The sequence below is a fragment of the Meles meles genome, chromosome 6 (genome assembly GCF_922984935.1).
Source record: "Meles meles chromosome 6, mMelMel3.1 paternal haplotype, whole genome shotgun sequence".
Lineage (NCBI taxonomy): Eukaryota > Metazoa > Chordata > Mammalia > Carnivora > Mustelidae > Meles > Meles meles.
In genome coordinates, this window is record NC_060071.1 from 124597038 (window position 1) to 124611621 (window position 14584).

A 14584-nucleotide genomic window follows, 5' to 3' on the forward strand; every position below is an offset into this window, starting at 1 on the left:
CTTACCCCAGTAATTTGAGGCACCATTTTCACAGCGATTTTTTTTTTAAAGTTCAATTCTGCTGATAAGTATTGAGAACCTACTGCAGTTTAGACTCTGCACTTAGGAAGTATACAAGGAGGAAAAAGTCTTGGCCTCTGCTCTTGAATTTGAGGGCTGGATTTAGATTTCTAAAAGTAGAGCCATTTTCTAGAGACAACAGACTACTATCAGACTTTATCAGTAACTTTTCCTTAAAAGGCAAGATATCTCATCTTTCTCAAGAGACCATCTGATTTTAATTACACTTTTCACTTTGGAAAAATGAGAAATTTGCTGTAGCTGAAGTGCAGCTCCTTTAAGACAAAGGCAGTCTTTACTTTCAAAAGGCATCTGAAATTTGAGAACTGAGAGGCACTCCTTTTCTTGTTTATCTCAAGCCCCAAACCACAGGACCAAGGGAAGCTGAACATATGATTACTTCTCCGATAACTGCTATTTTCTTTTATCTCACTTCTTGAGCAAATCTGACTCCTGTGTCCAGCTGTCCATGGATTTCTCTTTCTTTCTTATATTTAATTGTCTTTTTATTAGACACTTCCTTTTCTAATGGTTTGCCAAACATAGATTAGATATTTTAAATAAGAGATATTTTCTGTGTTAAGGAATTACTTTGGTATACGAACTAGTAAGAACTAGTGATATATCCTAGTAATGAGAACACTTTATTTTTAATTTTTTCTTAATTTTTAAAGATTTTATGTATTTATTTGATAGAGAAAGAGAGACAGCAAGAGCAGGAATACAATTTCGGGGAGCGGGACCAAGCAGGAAGCTGATGCAGGCTCCATCCCACTCTGGGATTATGACTCCAGCCAAAGGCAGATGCATAATAACTGAGCCCCCCAGGCGCCCTGAGAACACTTTTTTCTGTTAAATATTCTGTTTTTCCTCTTCTATAGAGATCACAAAATATACAAATATTTTGGTGTGCCTTTCAAATACAGGTGCAATGGTGTGTTATAGGACGATGTACACTGGGTACTGGTTTCAACTTCTCATTTCATGTGTATGGTATGTTCTTCTATTTTCACCCTGGTACTTCCCCTTTAGCTGCATTATTATGCATATGTTATATATACATCACAGATACAAAGTCTCGGAATTGGTAGAGAGCTTAGCATTCATTTGATTTATCATCTGTGGCTTGCATCCACTGGTGCTCAAATTCTGGTTTAAAATATTTTATTAGAAGGAATGGATCAGAATGAGTTCAGGGAGGGTGTATCTATGGAACCTGCATAGATCCTGACTTGTATCATAGAATGGTGGTGGTAGAGAAGGTAGAGTCCAGATATGTGCTGTACTGGGAAAAGAAGAAATGGAAGAAAAAGTGGCCCATATGTAGGGAGTTATATAACTTATCATCCAAGCCAGAGCACTTTTGAGGACAAAAGGGGCACTATTAATAATTATACCAGAACAATAGACATAAGCTGGGACTGGTTTTGGTAAACCAAATAGACCTATAGTAATTTCAGAGAAAAAGCACGCATAGCTATTGTCCTTTAAGAACGCAGGGATAGGGGTGCCTGGGTGGCACAGTTATTAAGTGTCTGTCTTCGGCTCAGGTCATGATCCCAGGGTCCTGTGATAGAGCCCCCCATCGGGCTCCCTGCTCAGTGGGGAGCCTGTTTTCCCCTCTCCCACTTCCTCTGCTTGTATTCCCTTTCTCGCTGTGTCTCTAGCAAATAAATAAATAAATAAAATCTTAAAAAAAAAAAAAAAAGAATGCAGGGAGAGCCCGAGGGCCCGACAACTTCATTTTTGGGACTGCACAGGTACTTTTCTTCCTTATAATTGTTGTCCTGAAACTTAAATTTAGGTTTGTAGTTAAGGGGCAAAACAATCTGACTCCAGATAGAACCCTGAAGATAAGGCCTCCTGTGTCCTATAGCCTTTGTCTTCTCTTGCCATTTTGGGGTCTCCAGGGCCTGTGCAGATACTGAAGGTCTCTGCAGACACATGGGTCTACAAAGGGAGATTTTGGGATCAGAAATGCTTTCTCTGCAGCCACTCAGTCTCTTCAATTTGCTCTGATACCAAGAAGATAAGAAATCTCAGACTGGCACTCAATGTGGCAAAATCCCCTAACACAACTTCCCTACCAGTTTAGGGTTATCTTCCTGCAACCATGTCAACTGGCAATGCAGGGTAGTTGATGAAGCTGAAAGCTAACTAAACGCAGTGGTTACCAGAATGGAGAAACTTGTCAGCTAACGTTTGCCTAGTGTGTAATGCATTCAGCTCAGATTTACCGAGGGGCTGTTACCCTGTATTTCATTTAATCACACCCCTTGTGGCTGCTCTCGTTTTATCTGAAACAGAAAGAAACTTCGGCTCAGAAAGCTAAGTGACTCAATCAGGGCCACACCTGAACTGGGACCTCCTTAAGGGACACAGGTTGGGTGTGGCCCTAAGATGATAAGGGAAATCCAGTTCCCTAGGCGGCCTTGGACATCCACCTCCCCTGCGATAACGCACTCCAATAGATGAAGCCGGAAGAAAAGCAGAGAACTGAGTACACTTGAAGGCCCCACGCTGACAAGGTCAGGACCAGAAAAGGCTCCAGCTCCTGAGTACCACCATACTCCTGTGGCCGCGTCGGCGACCTGTGCCCGCACTCAAGATGGCGGCTTTGGCGTCAGCGACTTCCTGCCCTTCTCCATCATGGCGGCGACCGGACCCGCCTCCCTGGGCGCCGGAGTCATGTGACCCACACAATGGCTGAGCGCCTACTCCAGGCTTCCCGGCAACGCCGAGTGAAAGCCATGACGGCCGCCGCGGGTTCGGCGGGCCTCGCAGCGCTACCCCTACTGCTGTGCGCGCTGCTGGTGCCCGGCGGCGCGTACGTGCTGGACGACTCCGACGGGCTGGGCCGGGAGTTCGATGGCATCGGCGCGGTCAGCGGCGGCGGGGTGAGCGGCGGGCGGTGGGATGCGCGGGCGTTCCCAGGGGTCGCCCCACAAGCCCCCGCGGCGCAGCCCGGCGTTTCGACGCACTCCCGTTGCGGCCCCACTGTTGGTCGGTGCCCCGCGGCCAGAGTTCCGGGCGCCTACAGTGTTGGAAGCGGCGCTTGCTCGTTTTACATGAACCTATAGAGGCGCTTAGTTTTAATAGAGGATGCGGAGGTCCACCGAGTAAGTGACAGGTGTAGGCAGGGACAAGTCTGCGGTTCGTACTCTCACCCCGCGCTATGGAGCCTGGGCTCTCTTTGCCGCAGAGAAGGCATTCCTGAGGGTCTCTCCAGAAATGGCCAGGGAGCCGGGGGAGCATCTCTTCCCAAAAGGATGCCCTACTGCGAGTCGGGGAGTGGGAAGCCCTGGAACACTAGTGCAGTGTGCGATTGGCTAACTTCAGAGGGGCCAGTGCACAATACGTTTTTGTTTGGAGGTGCGACAGGTGCATCAACTGGTAGTCTAGGATTGTTTACTGTTGGGAGGCTTTGTTTTTTGGGCGTCCTCAAGGTCCAAAGTGGGGTGAGTTGCCCACCGGAAAGGTCAGTGCCTCTGTGTCTCATTGGTGGCAATTTTTGAGTGCAGAAAGGGGGAAACATTGGGTCAACAGCCAAGGTGGCTCACCACTTTCATGGTGTATAAGAATCACCGGGCATGCTTGTTAGAATGCTGACTATAGTTCTGGATGGGGGCCTGAGAATCTGAATTTTAACACATGCATAAGTTGATTCTCATACTAAGTAGTGAGAGACCTTTTTCTTTTAAGTAAACTTAGTAGTAAGTTTAAGTAAGTTAAGTAAACTAAGTAGTGAGAGACCTTTTTCTTTTAAGTAAACTTAATTTTAGAATAGTATACATTTACAGAAAAGTTTCCAAGACAGGACATAGTTTCATACACCCTGCAGCCCTTATTCTGTTACCAGCATCCAACTTTGGTATGGTACATTCGTCACAACCCGTATTGACATCATATGAGAATCCACACTTCGTATTCTTTAGTAGTTACCTAATGCCTATTTTCTGTTCCAGGATCCCGTCCAGAATACCAATTGCATTTAATTGACATGTGTTAGTCCTCTCTTGGCTGTGACAGTTGGGATGAATGAGTTCCTGTTACCCTGATATTCCATAACATTTACGTGTTGGCAGACAGGAGGGCCATTCCAGCTTTGTGTAAAATTGTGTGGGCATAGCTGGTAATATTGACATATTATGGTCATATTAACAGGTGACATCCAGGCCTGGGAGCTTGCTTTAGTAGCATGATTCTTCTTGGTTCTAACAAAATTTACTTGCTTCTATCATATGCTCTCTGTAACTTTCTTCCTGTCTTTGTTTTATCCCCTTCCATTGTACCCCAAATCACAACTAGAGCTAATTTCATTTGGTGTTAAGGCCTAACTCTTGAATGGGTGGTTGGTTGGGTTGAGTCAGATGGAGCTTGTATATTCAAATGATTTCAGAACTAGCTAGACTGCTTGCTTGCTGAATGGAAGTTTTGTGCTGATCTCCTCCTACTGATAGCCAGTGTTGTGGCTAGACTGGCCCTTATGGATCTTATTATGATTGTAAGATGTCCTCAGCAATAACCATCAGGAAACGTTGGGGGGAAAAAAAAAGGCTTATTATTCACAGATCCTGGCAAGCACATAGCACACCTGGGGCCATGGAGCAAGGTTGTGGGTTGGGGTTGGGGGAGAGCACGAGAGAGTGGGTGTGGGAGCCCCTGGGGTCCTGTTTTATTGCAGGCTCACTCATTGTTTGGATTTAAAAGTTAAGAGGGGGGAATTTAAAGTGCAGTAAGAGACAAACCAAGCAGCATAAATGGTCAGTTATGGAAATCAATGAAGATCTTTAAAACAAAGAAGGCTAGGGTCGCCCCTCTGGATAGCCGTTATCTAGGTGTGTGGCTGACAATGTGTTTCTTTGAAAAGGCCATCTTTGAAGTAGATGCTTCTTTGAGGAGGATTCCCTCAGGCACTTGCCTTACAGAAAAGAAAAAAACTGTTTGGATTTACACTACAGTCTACCTTGCTGCTGAGGCATCCCTCAGGTGACCCTGGATAGCTGATAGGTTAAAAGCCAGGGGTAGGGCATGTTGTAACCCAGAAAGTACACATCGAAGTAGGGTTATATAGCACTTCTATAATAATTATACAGATGGTAGTCTGAAATCCAGTCTGTAGTCATTGTTACAAGCTTTAAAGGTCCTGCCATGAAACCAGGTCAGGGATCCTGGGACTCAGTAATGTGTTCACAAATTTGGGTAATATTGCGAATATTTAAACATCTTTGGCCATCTCATGTAAGCAGCAATCAAATAGGCCTTCCTTAGTGTGCTTTCCTGTCCCCCCCCCCCCCCCAAGGAATCTTCAGCTTGGACTCAGGAGTGAGCAATCAAGCCAAGGACTTGCCTTTAGACTTCGCCTAAAATACCTGTAGATTTGGGTGAATTTCTCTCCTCTCAATGCCCCCCAATATCCTGATGTTTTGGGGCTTCCCAAGTGGCCTTCTTAATTACTTGGTAAGGCTGCAGGAGCACTTAAAGGCTTAAAAATAGCCATGTTAAATACCCGATGGGAGTTCATTACAATGCATTTGGCAAAGAACTTTGGTTATTTCTGCGACATATAACATTCTAAGATGATAACTAGAATTATAAGTGAGAGAATCATACCAGGACATAGCAGATGTCTAGGAATTTCATATGATTTCTGGAACACTTACATCAATCACATATTCCATACAAATTTAACCTAAAGAAGGTTTCTCATTACTTTTTGACAATGCTTTCCATGTAGTTCAACATCTCTCTTTTTATAAGGAAAAAGAACAAATCATTTGAGATGTTTCCAGGACCCTTGGGGAAATCTCAAAATTAGTTCAAGGTTTAAAAAGACTTCATTTAGAACTTGATTCTGGGAAATTTGTGAGAAATATCAAAAGGTTTTAAAACACTTGATTACAATGGAATAGATTGCTGTGAAATACTAGTAATCCATTTAAACTTTAACCAAATTAAAGACTTCATAGGCAAATACAGAAAGCTACATAGTTTATTAAAAAAAAAGAACTTTAGCTCTTTAAGTAGAGACTTGTTTTCTTAAGTAATCAAATACATGATAAAGACAACTTGAAATACAGTAAGTTATTTTGATAAAATACAGAATCTTTATTTCCTAGGCAGATTACTTAAAAGGTAAAGAAAGACCTTGCACAGTCTTATCAAGAACTGACCAGTAGTCCAAGAAAACTGTCCTTTTAGCAGGTGAAAGAAAAATTAAGCTAGTTTTCAGAAGTACACTATTTATTAAAGCTTATTAAAAAATCTTTATAATAAATTATTTCATTTTTAGCCAGCTTGTCTCCACAAGATAAAATTCTTACTTCTCTCTTTTTTTCTTTCTTTCTCCTACTTTCTACATCCATTTAGTTTGTATACTTTAGGACAAAATTACTTTTCAATTGCCTTAACAAAAGTGCATCTCCGTATCTCATACCTTAACTAAAATACATCTACTTTCCTTGCCTAGAGTTCTCTTATTTATTGCACTTTTAATTACATTATTGTTAGAATTCTTAACTCTTAGAAACCGTAATTTCTAGTGAAACCAGTGAGTAAGCAGTTGTGAACTGTTTACTAGCATTCTTTATACTGAAAAATTTATGAATACATTTCATAATTTCTAGAGGCATATGCCTCTTTTTAGGAAAAAAAATAGTAATTTTTCACTATAGCACAGGACATGTTTACTAAGAGATCCAGGTATCTTTAGCTTCTCTATTACAAGAAACCAAAAGTAGATAAACTTGTGTTCAGTAATTAGTGTTGCAATATTTCATATTTGGCAATGTGCTATATATTTAATGAATTTCCATTATTGAACTTTGCAAAACACTGAAGTTTCAAGTTACCAAAAAGCTCTGGGTAATGTTTTAAGTACAGATACCATAAAACACAATTATTGTTGAAAAGTGGATGCCTTGACCATTGAAACTTAAGTTAAACATTTGCAATACAAAAAGAAAAAAGCCAACCTTTGTGGCTTACACTAGAATGAATGACCTGGTTTTTAGCTGATCTGACCAGCTTTGTGTGTGGGGGTGGGGATGTGGGAGGTGTTGGGATGGGGAGAGACAAACCTTTGCCTTAACCCGACTTACTCTTCTTGATTTTTATGTTTTTGTTTTCTGATGTTGCAACCTATTCCTAGGTGCTGGAGTGTATTTCAGGGTAACCTAGACTTACGGGTCAATGTGTGTGTTTTACTACAGTCATTCTTCTTTTTATTTTTGTGGTTTAAACCTACACTAGCCAGTATTTCATTAAATGATGACCCATCTGTTCTCACATCTTTACTTGCGGCATTAAATCCAGTATTTGAACTTGCGGAAAAACGGAAGTCTTCATTATTTTATATTTATTAACTCAGTTTAAGATTATTAAAATGAGAAGAATGTTGCAAAACTCAGAGTAGGATACTCTTATCTATTTGATAGTGTCCCTGTGTTTAGTGCCTTTCTCATCTAAGAAGTTTAATAGATACTGATTGAAGGAAAGTGGTTGCAACACTACTTTAGATTTCTGTGTGGAGTTCCTGATACATAGCAAAGTTTGTGGCAGGGTTGCGGAAAATCTGAAGTGCTGAGGAAACTCAAGCGGCACAGGAAAATCAGGGAGAACTCAGCTTTACTATCTCTGGCGGGCTCAGCGGGATCCTTTACCAAAGGCTGAGCACACCGCAGGTCTGTGTGAGTTTTTATGGTTACGGGTGATGGGGGATGGTAACGGGATGTTTTCGTGGTCTCAGGGCCCATTGGCCTTCTTCGTAATCTATACAGAGGCATCTCAGGAGAGTGCTAAATCATCCCTAGGAACTTGTTTTTTTGTTTTCTTAACCAAACAGGACAGCCATTGGTCTTTTCTTCTGCTTCAGCAGGAGCAATGGAGAGCAGCAGATAGGAAGGGGCTAGGGCCCCGGGGGGGGGGGGGGGGGGGTCTCTATCTGCCTCAGCAGTAGTGTTTGGAGTGTTCTCACTTGTTCTTCCAGTCTGATGGGAAGGCAGTATGAAGCAGTAGTTGAGAACGTGGGTTTAAGAGCAGATTGTCAGGGGTCCAATCTGGGCCCTGCCATTTACTGTACTGCCATGGGCAGGTTACTTAACCTCCCAGTGTCTCAGTTTCTTTTCCGGGGAGACTTTGAAATCTGGTGGGCGCATCGGGAGGACAGATGTAAAGTGCTTAGGGTGGCATCTGGCACATGATTATTCTGGTTAATATCATCCTGTTTCATGGATTGGGAAGGAGGAAGTTACATGAAAAACTCATTTGGGTATAAAATGTCTGCCATTTATTGAGAGCTTACTGTGTGTCATCTCCTGTGAGAAGGCTTCTTCCCGAGCTGATTGGAAACAGCCCCAGGCCTTTTTCAGGGAGTGTGACTGGTGATGTGTTATTCTTTGATTGTGCATTTCAACATTTGGCTATTGTACTCTGAACTGGCTATTGCCATTGACTAATGCTTTTGTGTTGAGAATAACCTCAGCTTTTATGATAGAGTAATAATGTGTGTTTGCTTAAAGTTGGCACTTTCTGTGTTACAGATAGGATTGCATAGAGGCAAAATAACCCCCAAACAGCCAAACACACTGTTCTAATGACATAATTCAGGGTTGGAAGCATTGTTTTCCCTTTGATCAGGGCTGGGTTATCGGGCATATGCAGTATTCATTCACTCAAGCAGTGCCTGTTTCAATACGTGAGCCTCCACCCGTCTGTAAGCTCTTTGAGAAGAGTGTGTTTTTAAAAACGCTTTGTACAATGCTTGCCATTTATTGAGAGCTAACTGTGTGCCAGCTGCTGGGTTATGTCCTTTACATACATCTTATTTTCACCTTAGAACAGCTGAAGGAGTTCTAAGGAGTGAGATAGCCTATGTTACAACAGAGTGCCCTTGGTCATGTAGCTTGTAATCAGGGTGCAAGCTCCCGACTCAGAGCCTCCTGTAGGATGTTGTCTGTGCCAGTGCAACCAACAATACCATAAAAGATATTAAATGTTTACTGAATCAGAGAATAAATGGGGATATGAACTTGAGTAAGAGACAGTCCCTGTCCTGGAGGAACTCAGAGATGAGACAGAAGTACGGCGATAAGGGTGCAGGGTTAGAATGGTTGCAGTAGAAATGTAGACCCGAGGCCAGAGGAGTCCACAGAACTACATCAGATTACTACTACCTACATCAGATTAGTAGGGGGACCCTGAAGAGGATGCATTGAAGGTGACCAAATGGGGGTGTGGAATTCATTCCAGACAGAAGAAAGAGAAAAAGTAGTTTGATAAGTCTAGATAGAAAGCATGAGAGTGATACCAGGTGAAGTGTCGCAGTCAAATAGTTAAGAGATTTGGTTATAAAACTGACCAATTTGAACTTTATCCTGAAAGCTCTGGGCAGAGGGGAGGTCTTGGCAGGTTTAAACAGAATACTTTCATGGTTGGGTTTGTGTTTTGCGAAGATTAATGTGGCAAGTAGTGTGGAGAAGAGAATACAAGTGGCTAACCGAGGCCACCACTCAACTTTCCCCAAGAGCTGGCTAAATATGGCCCTGCCGGGTGGCATGCATCAGCACTATGAGATCTGTTCCTGATTGGATTTGTTTTATTCATACTTTTGAATTTTTTTTTTTTAGGCAACCTCCCGACTTCTAGTAAATTATCCAGAGCCCTATCGTTCTCAAGTATTGGATTATCTCTTTAAGGTAATGAAAAAATAATTATTTAATGGCATCTGTGGTATTTTTGAAACTGTGGTGAATTTTAGTGGTAGAATTGATCGCCTTCACAATTCTAGCTTTAAAAAAAAAAAAACCCCAGCAAATTACTTCTGGAATAAGTTGCTATTTATTTGAAATTGGTTTTTGCATCAGTAATTGTCTTAATGTGCTTTGTCCTTCTTGCAGTGAATCACAGTATTAATACTCCTACTTTTTTCCCCAGCCAAACTTCGGTGCCTCTTTGCATATTCTAAAAGTTGAAATAGGTGGTGATGGGCAGACAACAGGTAGGAGATTTGGGAAATGGGATTGATTTCCTTCAACATTTTAATCTATACTTAAACTTAGGAACTGTGAATTAGAATATAAATGATACCAACATTATTGATGTTGATTATTGCTTATAGATTGTTTCTTATTGTTCCTTTTTTATCCTATTAAAATACATCATAATACTCATTTTTTCTCATAAAAAATAGCATTTGGACTTTAGATTGCTTAGTTGATTAATCAGTAGTAAACAAACCCACAGTTTTTTCAAAAAAACTATATTCACTAGACAGAGCATAGAGACACAAGTTTTTATTGAGAAGTTCAAAAAAGAAGACTCTTAATGTGGAAAACATGTAGAATGTTACTATGTTATTAGCTTTAAATAAGATAATGTGGCGAACATATAAGTCATTGGTATTTCAGAAGTACAGCTTTTTTCTCTTTTAAAAACAAAAAAAATTTTTTTTAAAGATTTTTAAAATTTATTTATTTGACAGAGAGAGAGAGAGCGATTACAAGTAGGCAGAGAGAGGGGGACGCAGGCTCCCTGCTGAGCAGAGAGCCAGATGCAGGGCTCAATCCCAGGACCCCCTGGGATCATGACCTGACCGTTAGGCAGAGGCTTAACCCATTGAGCACCTAGGTGCCCAAAAACAAAATTATTTTTTAACCATTAAATTTTTAATCTTCATTGTCACCCTTTTGATTGACTTTGTGTAGTCCATGTAGTCAATTAATGTATAGGAAGAAGAAAATTCTCTTTGTGGTAATGTAGCTTATTATTTACAGGCCAGATTCCATTAGAGTGAACTTTACAGTATTGCCTGTATACACGTGTTCCTATTGGTGACTTGGGAATAATTTTTTATAAGAGATATGGCTGTGTGGTGGTATTAGTGTTTAATTAATATTGAAAGAAAAAAATGAAAAAACAAAAGAAACCTCTGTAACACAAACTTCCTCAAGCTACCATAAGAGGACATGTATTTCCTTGTCCACTCATTTTATGCAGAATTGGTAATGGCTGGCCTTCTACATTTGCTGAAGTGAAATTAGAGGTAGAGATACAGAAGTGGGTAGTTCTTGTGAAATTGATGTTTATCTTTGAGAAGAAAAGGGCAAGGCCCTTCTCCTTGTGAGGCCCTTCCTAACATGGGCAGATGTTTGTGAAATGTAACGTTATGAGGACTGATATCAGCTACCTACCTTGTCACACCACCGAGGTTAGATAGAATTTTCTTATAGAGGGGAAATACAGATGTATACTCTTTTTTTCTGTCAAAGCTCTGTTGTCTTGGTGTCACACGGCATGCTATAGGCTCAAGTCCTGGGGTATGAGAATGGGGTTTAGGAGCCTGGAGATTCACATCAAGGACTGAGAAGCCAGAGGTTGAGCTGATCTAAACTCAGTGTCAAACATGGGGATTTGAAAACCCCAGAAAGACCAGACCAAAGCGTGGGAGAATGTAGTCCTAGGACTTTTCAATTACGTGAATTGACAACACTTCTCTCAAAGCTGCTTATATAATAGAAAGTTGTGGTTTTGTTTTTCAAGACTTTTATGATTCTTAGAGTAATGGAAAAATATGAAATAATATGCTTTGATCATCCATCCTCGAGTTACCTAAGATCATTCTTACTTGCCCCATGTCAGGATTGGAACCAGAATATGTCTTCTCTGAAATGTGTGTGGGTATAGGGGAGAGGGACCCTATGAAACCATTAATGGGTGGTTTCCTTTCTCTTTTGCTTTCTCCCCTGCAGATGGTACTGAACCCTCCCACATGCACTATGCGTTAGATGAGAATTATTTCCGAGGATATGAGTGGTGGCTAATGAAGGAAGCTAAGAAGCGAAACCCTGATATTATACTCATGGGTAAGAAGTAAAGTTTGCCATGCTTTTGCAGTCTATCTAACTTTCAGATTCTGAATTCTGTGTGTGGAGTCACTGTTAATACTGAAGTACTAATGTCGTCAATACTGCCATTATCGTACTAGCAGCAAAACATGAGTCAGACTTGATCCTTTCTTTGCCTTTAGATACTATATATGCTCTATATGTGTAATACCTCTGCAGTGAGGCATTACTCTTCCCTCCACAGAAGCAGTGGAGGCTTAGGTTATGCCACTGACTCAAGGTCAGGTAATTAGTAAATGGCAAAAATCAGATATAGAACCTAATTCCATTCTGGTTTTTGCGATGCTAAACTCTTATCCTCAATAAAATTTCTTATCAAAATTTGTAAAAGGGCAATACTATCTAGAAAATTATATAATAGGTACAGTAGTATATAGCAACTATTTGTAAAATTATGCGTTACATATAGTAGTAGACCCCATTTCTAGAAGAGGTACACATAAAAGTTTGTTTTGAACCTCAGCAACCTGATGGTCACTGTTCTAGGCATTGGGGATACCAAGCAATGCAGCCCCTAATTCCCGCCCTTGTGGAGCTTAAGTTCTAGTAGCAGGATCATTGGATTTCTCAAATAGGACTACTGTATTTATTTTACAGTTCTCATGTATTAATGCTCAGACCTGTAAGATATTGTAAACATACCCAGTGATGGCATACAGTCATCATTTGAAATGAATTTGATTTTTTGAAGCAGTCTTCCATATCCAGTCTGTGTCAGATCAGTGAGATCCATTTTTAGGGTTTAATTTCAGGTTATTTTAAAAATCATTTCAACAATCGAATTAAAGGACAAGCGTAAGTTTTTCTAAATTAAAAAAAAATGAGTAGTTGGTGTGTTCTTTCAAAATGTTCTTTTGTAAGAGATTCCAGAAATGTTTGGAGCAGTTAAAAAAAAAAAAAAGCATCATTGACTTCAGCACAATTGGGCTGCTCTCAAGGTCGGTTCTCATTTAAATGTAGAAAATCTGGCATGCTGAACCATGTTCTAACAAAGACTTACACATGCTGGGCCTTTGAATGTATTTGGCATTTCATTGTTCTAAAATGTTCCAGTATTTTAATGCCACATTTCTTATGGAATATACACTGAGGCATTCCTCCTGAGTTTAGAAAAATAAGCATTTTGTTCTTTTGTTCATTTTGATTTTTTTCAGTGGTGTACTAAATTGGTGATATAAACAGTTGTGGAACTTAACTGTTGAGCTTATTTTGATATATTAGTAACAGATTAGGATTTAGAATTGTAATTAGTGCTTCTTGACTATTCTCATTTTCTTAAAAATAATAATTAAGGCGTTGGAAGAATGTGGGTTATTTCATCTAAATCATACCACAAAGGCATACTTTCCTATTGAGTCATTGGCATTTATACTGATACGATGACAAATTAGTTTTGCTGAATTTGATTATCTGGCTAATTAGTATTTTAAGGAGGCTTAAGTTTTTAGAAGTTGTACTAGTGAATGAGGAATCTGTATTATACTTAACCTGTAGGAATGCTTAGGCATAAGCCTAACCTCTGATTTGACTTCAGAGGAAAGAAATGGAATGTTAAATATCTCTATAGCAGGCGATTGGCACGTTAAATTAAATTGTATGTTACATTTCTTTCTACTGGTAAGTATCTTTGAGAAAGTGTTTTTATTTCTTTTTCTTGAAAGAGCATTTGGAGTAACGGAAGCAATTCTAGGGATCGGTAAGGAGTTGCTGAGTTCATAAACTGGAAGGGATATTGAGAATTTGTGCGCGGTGTGTAATCTTTAAGAAGATCTGTATTAAAAAAAAAAAAGAAGAAGATCTGTATTGGCTTTTTGCTTAACCTGTGTTCTAGGTTTCTTGTGCGCTGTTTCTAGTGGGGCCAGCCCGGGTGTGCCCACTCCACCTTTACCTTTTCCCGTCTGCAGGGCTGCCGTGGTCGTTCCCCGGATGGCTGGGAAAACATTACAACTGGCCTTATGTAAATCTTCAGCTGACTGCCTACTATGTCATGACCTGGATTGTGGGTGCCAAGCATTATCATGATTTAGATATTGATTACATTGGGGTTAGTAATGTATTTAAAACTTGATTAACTTTTGAACACTTATTTGTGATTTTTTAAAGGAATTTGATTCTGTGACATTTTGTTGACTGACCATTTTGTGTCACGAGACTAATTTGTTTTTTTGGCCTCTGATAATGAATTAACTACATGTGACCTTTTATTTCTCCTCTTTGCCCATCTAAATTTTAACCCCTTTTGACAACTCCTAAGTATGTAATACCTTCTCTGAACTACCTTTCTTTTTTCTTTTTTCTTTTGATTTTGGTATCACCCCAGCTCACGTTCTCCTTCTTAAAACGCTTTCCCTAGTTTCTCTAGTCATACAAAAATACTATATTTACCATACAGTTTCATGATTCATCTCATTTTGCTGAATCTTTTGTTGTCCTAAACCAGGGGGTGGCAAACTTTTTCTTTGTGTGTCAAAGAGTAAATATTTTAGGTTTTGTGGGTCAAAAAGCAGTATTAAGGCTATTATGTAGGTAATTATATAGCCATTTAAAATGTAACCATTTAAAACTGTAAAATCCACTTTTAGCTCTCAGGTAAAAAATACAAATGGTGGGTGGGCTGGATT

General features: G+C 40.1%; 1 protein-coding gene across 2 annotated transcripts in view; it reads left to right on the top strand.

Moving 5' to 3' along the window:
- Positions 1–2569: 2569 nt before the first annotated feature.
- Positions 2570–14584, top strand: part of GALC (galactosylceramidase) — a 66477-nt gene continuing 54462 nt past the window's right edge. For both annotated transcript variants that reach the window (XM_046009939.1, XM_046009940.1), the window contains exons 1-5: positions 2570–2957; positions 9687–9755; positions 9994–10057; positions 11808–11921; positions 13868–14007. In XM_046009939.1, the coding sequence (XP_045865895.1) occupies positions 2763–2957; positions 9687–9755; positions 9994–10057; positions 11808–11921; positions 13868–14007 (582 nt within the window). In that variant the 5' untranslated portion in view covers positions 2570–2762. The remainder of the gene's footprint in view (positions 2958–9686; positions 9756–9993; positions 10058–11807; positions 11922–13867; positions 14008–14584) is intronic.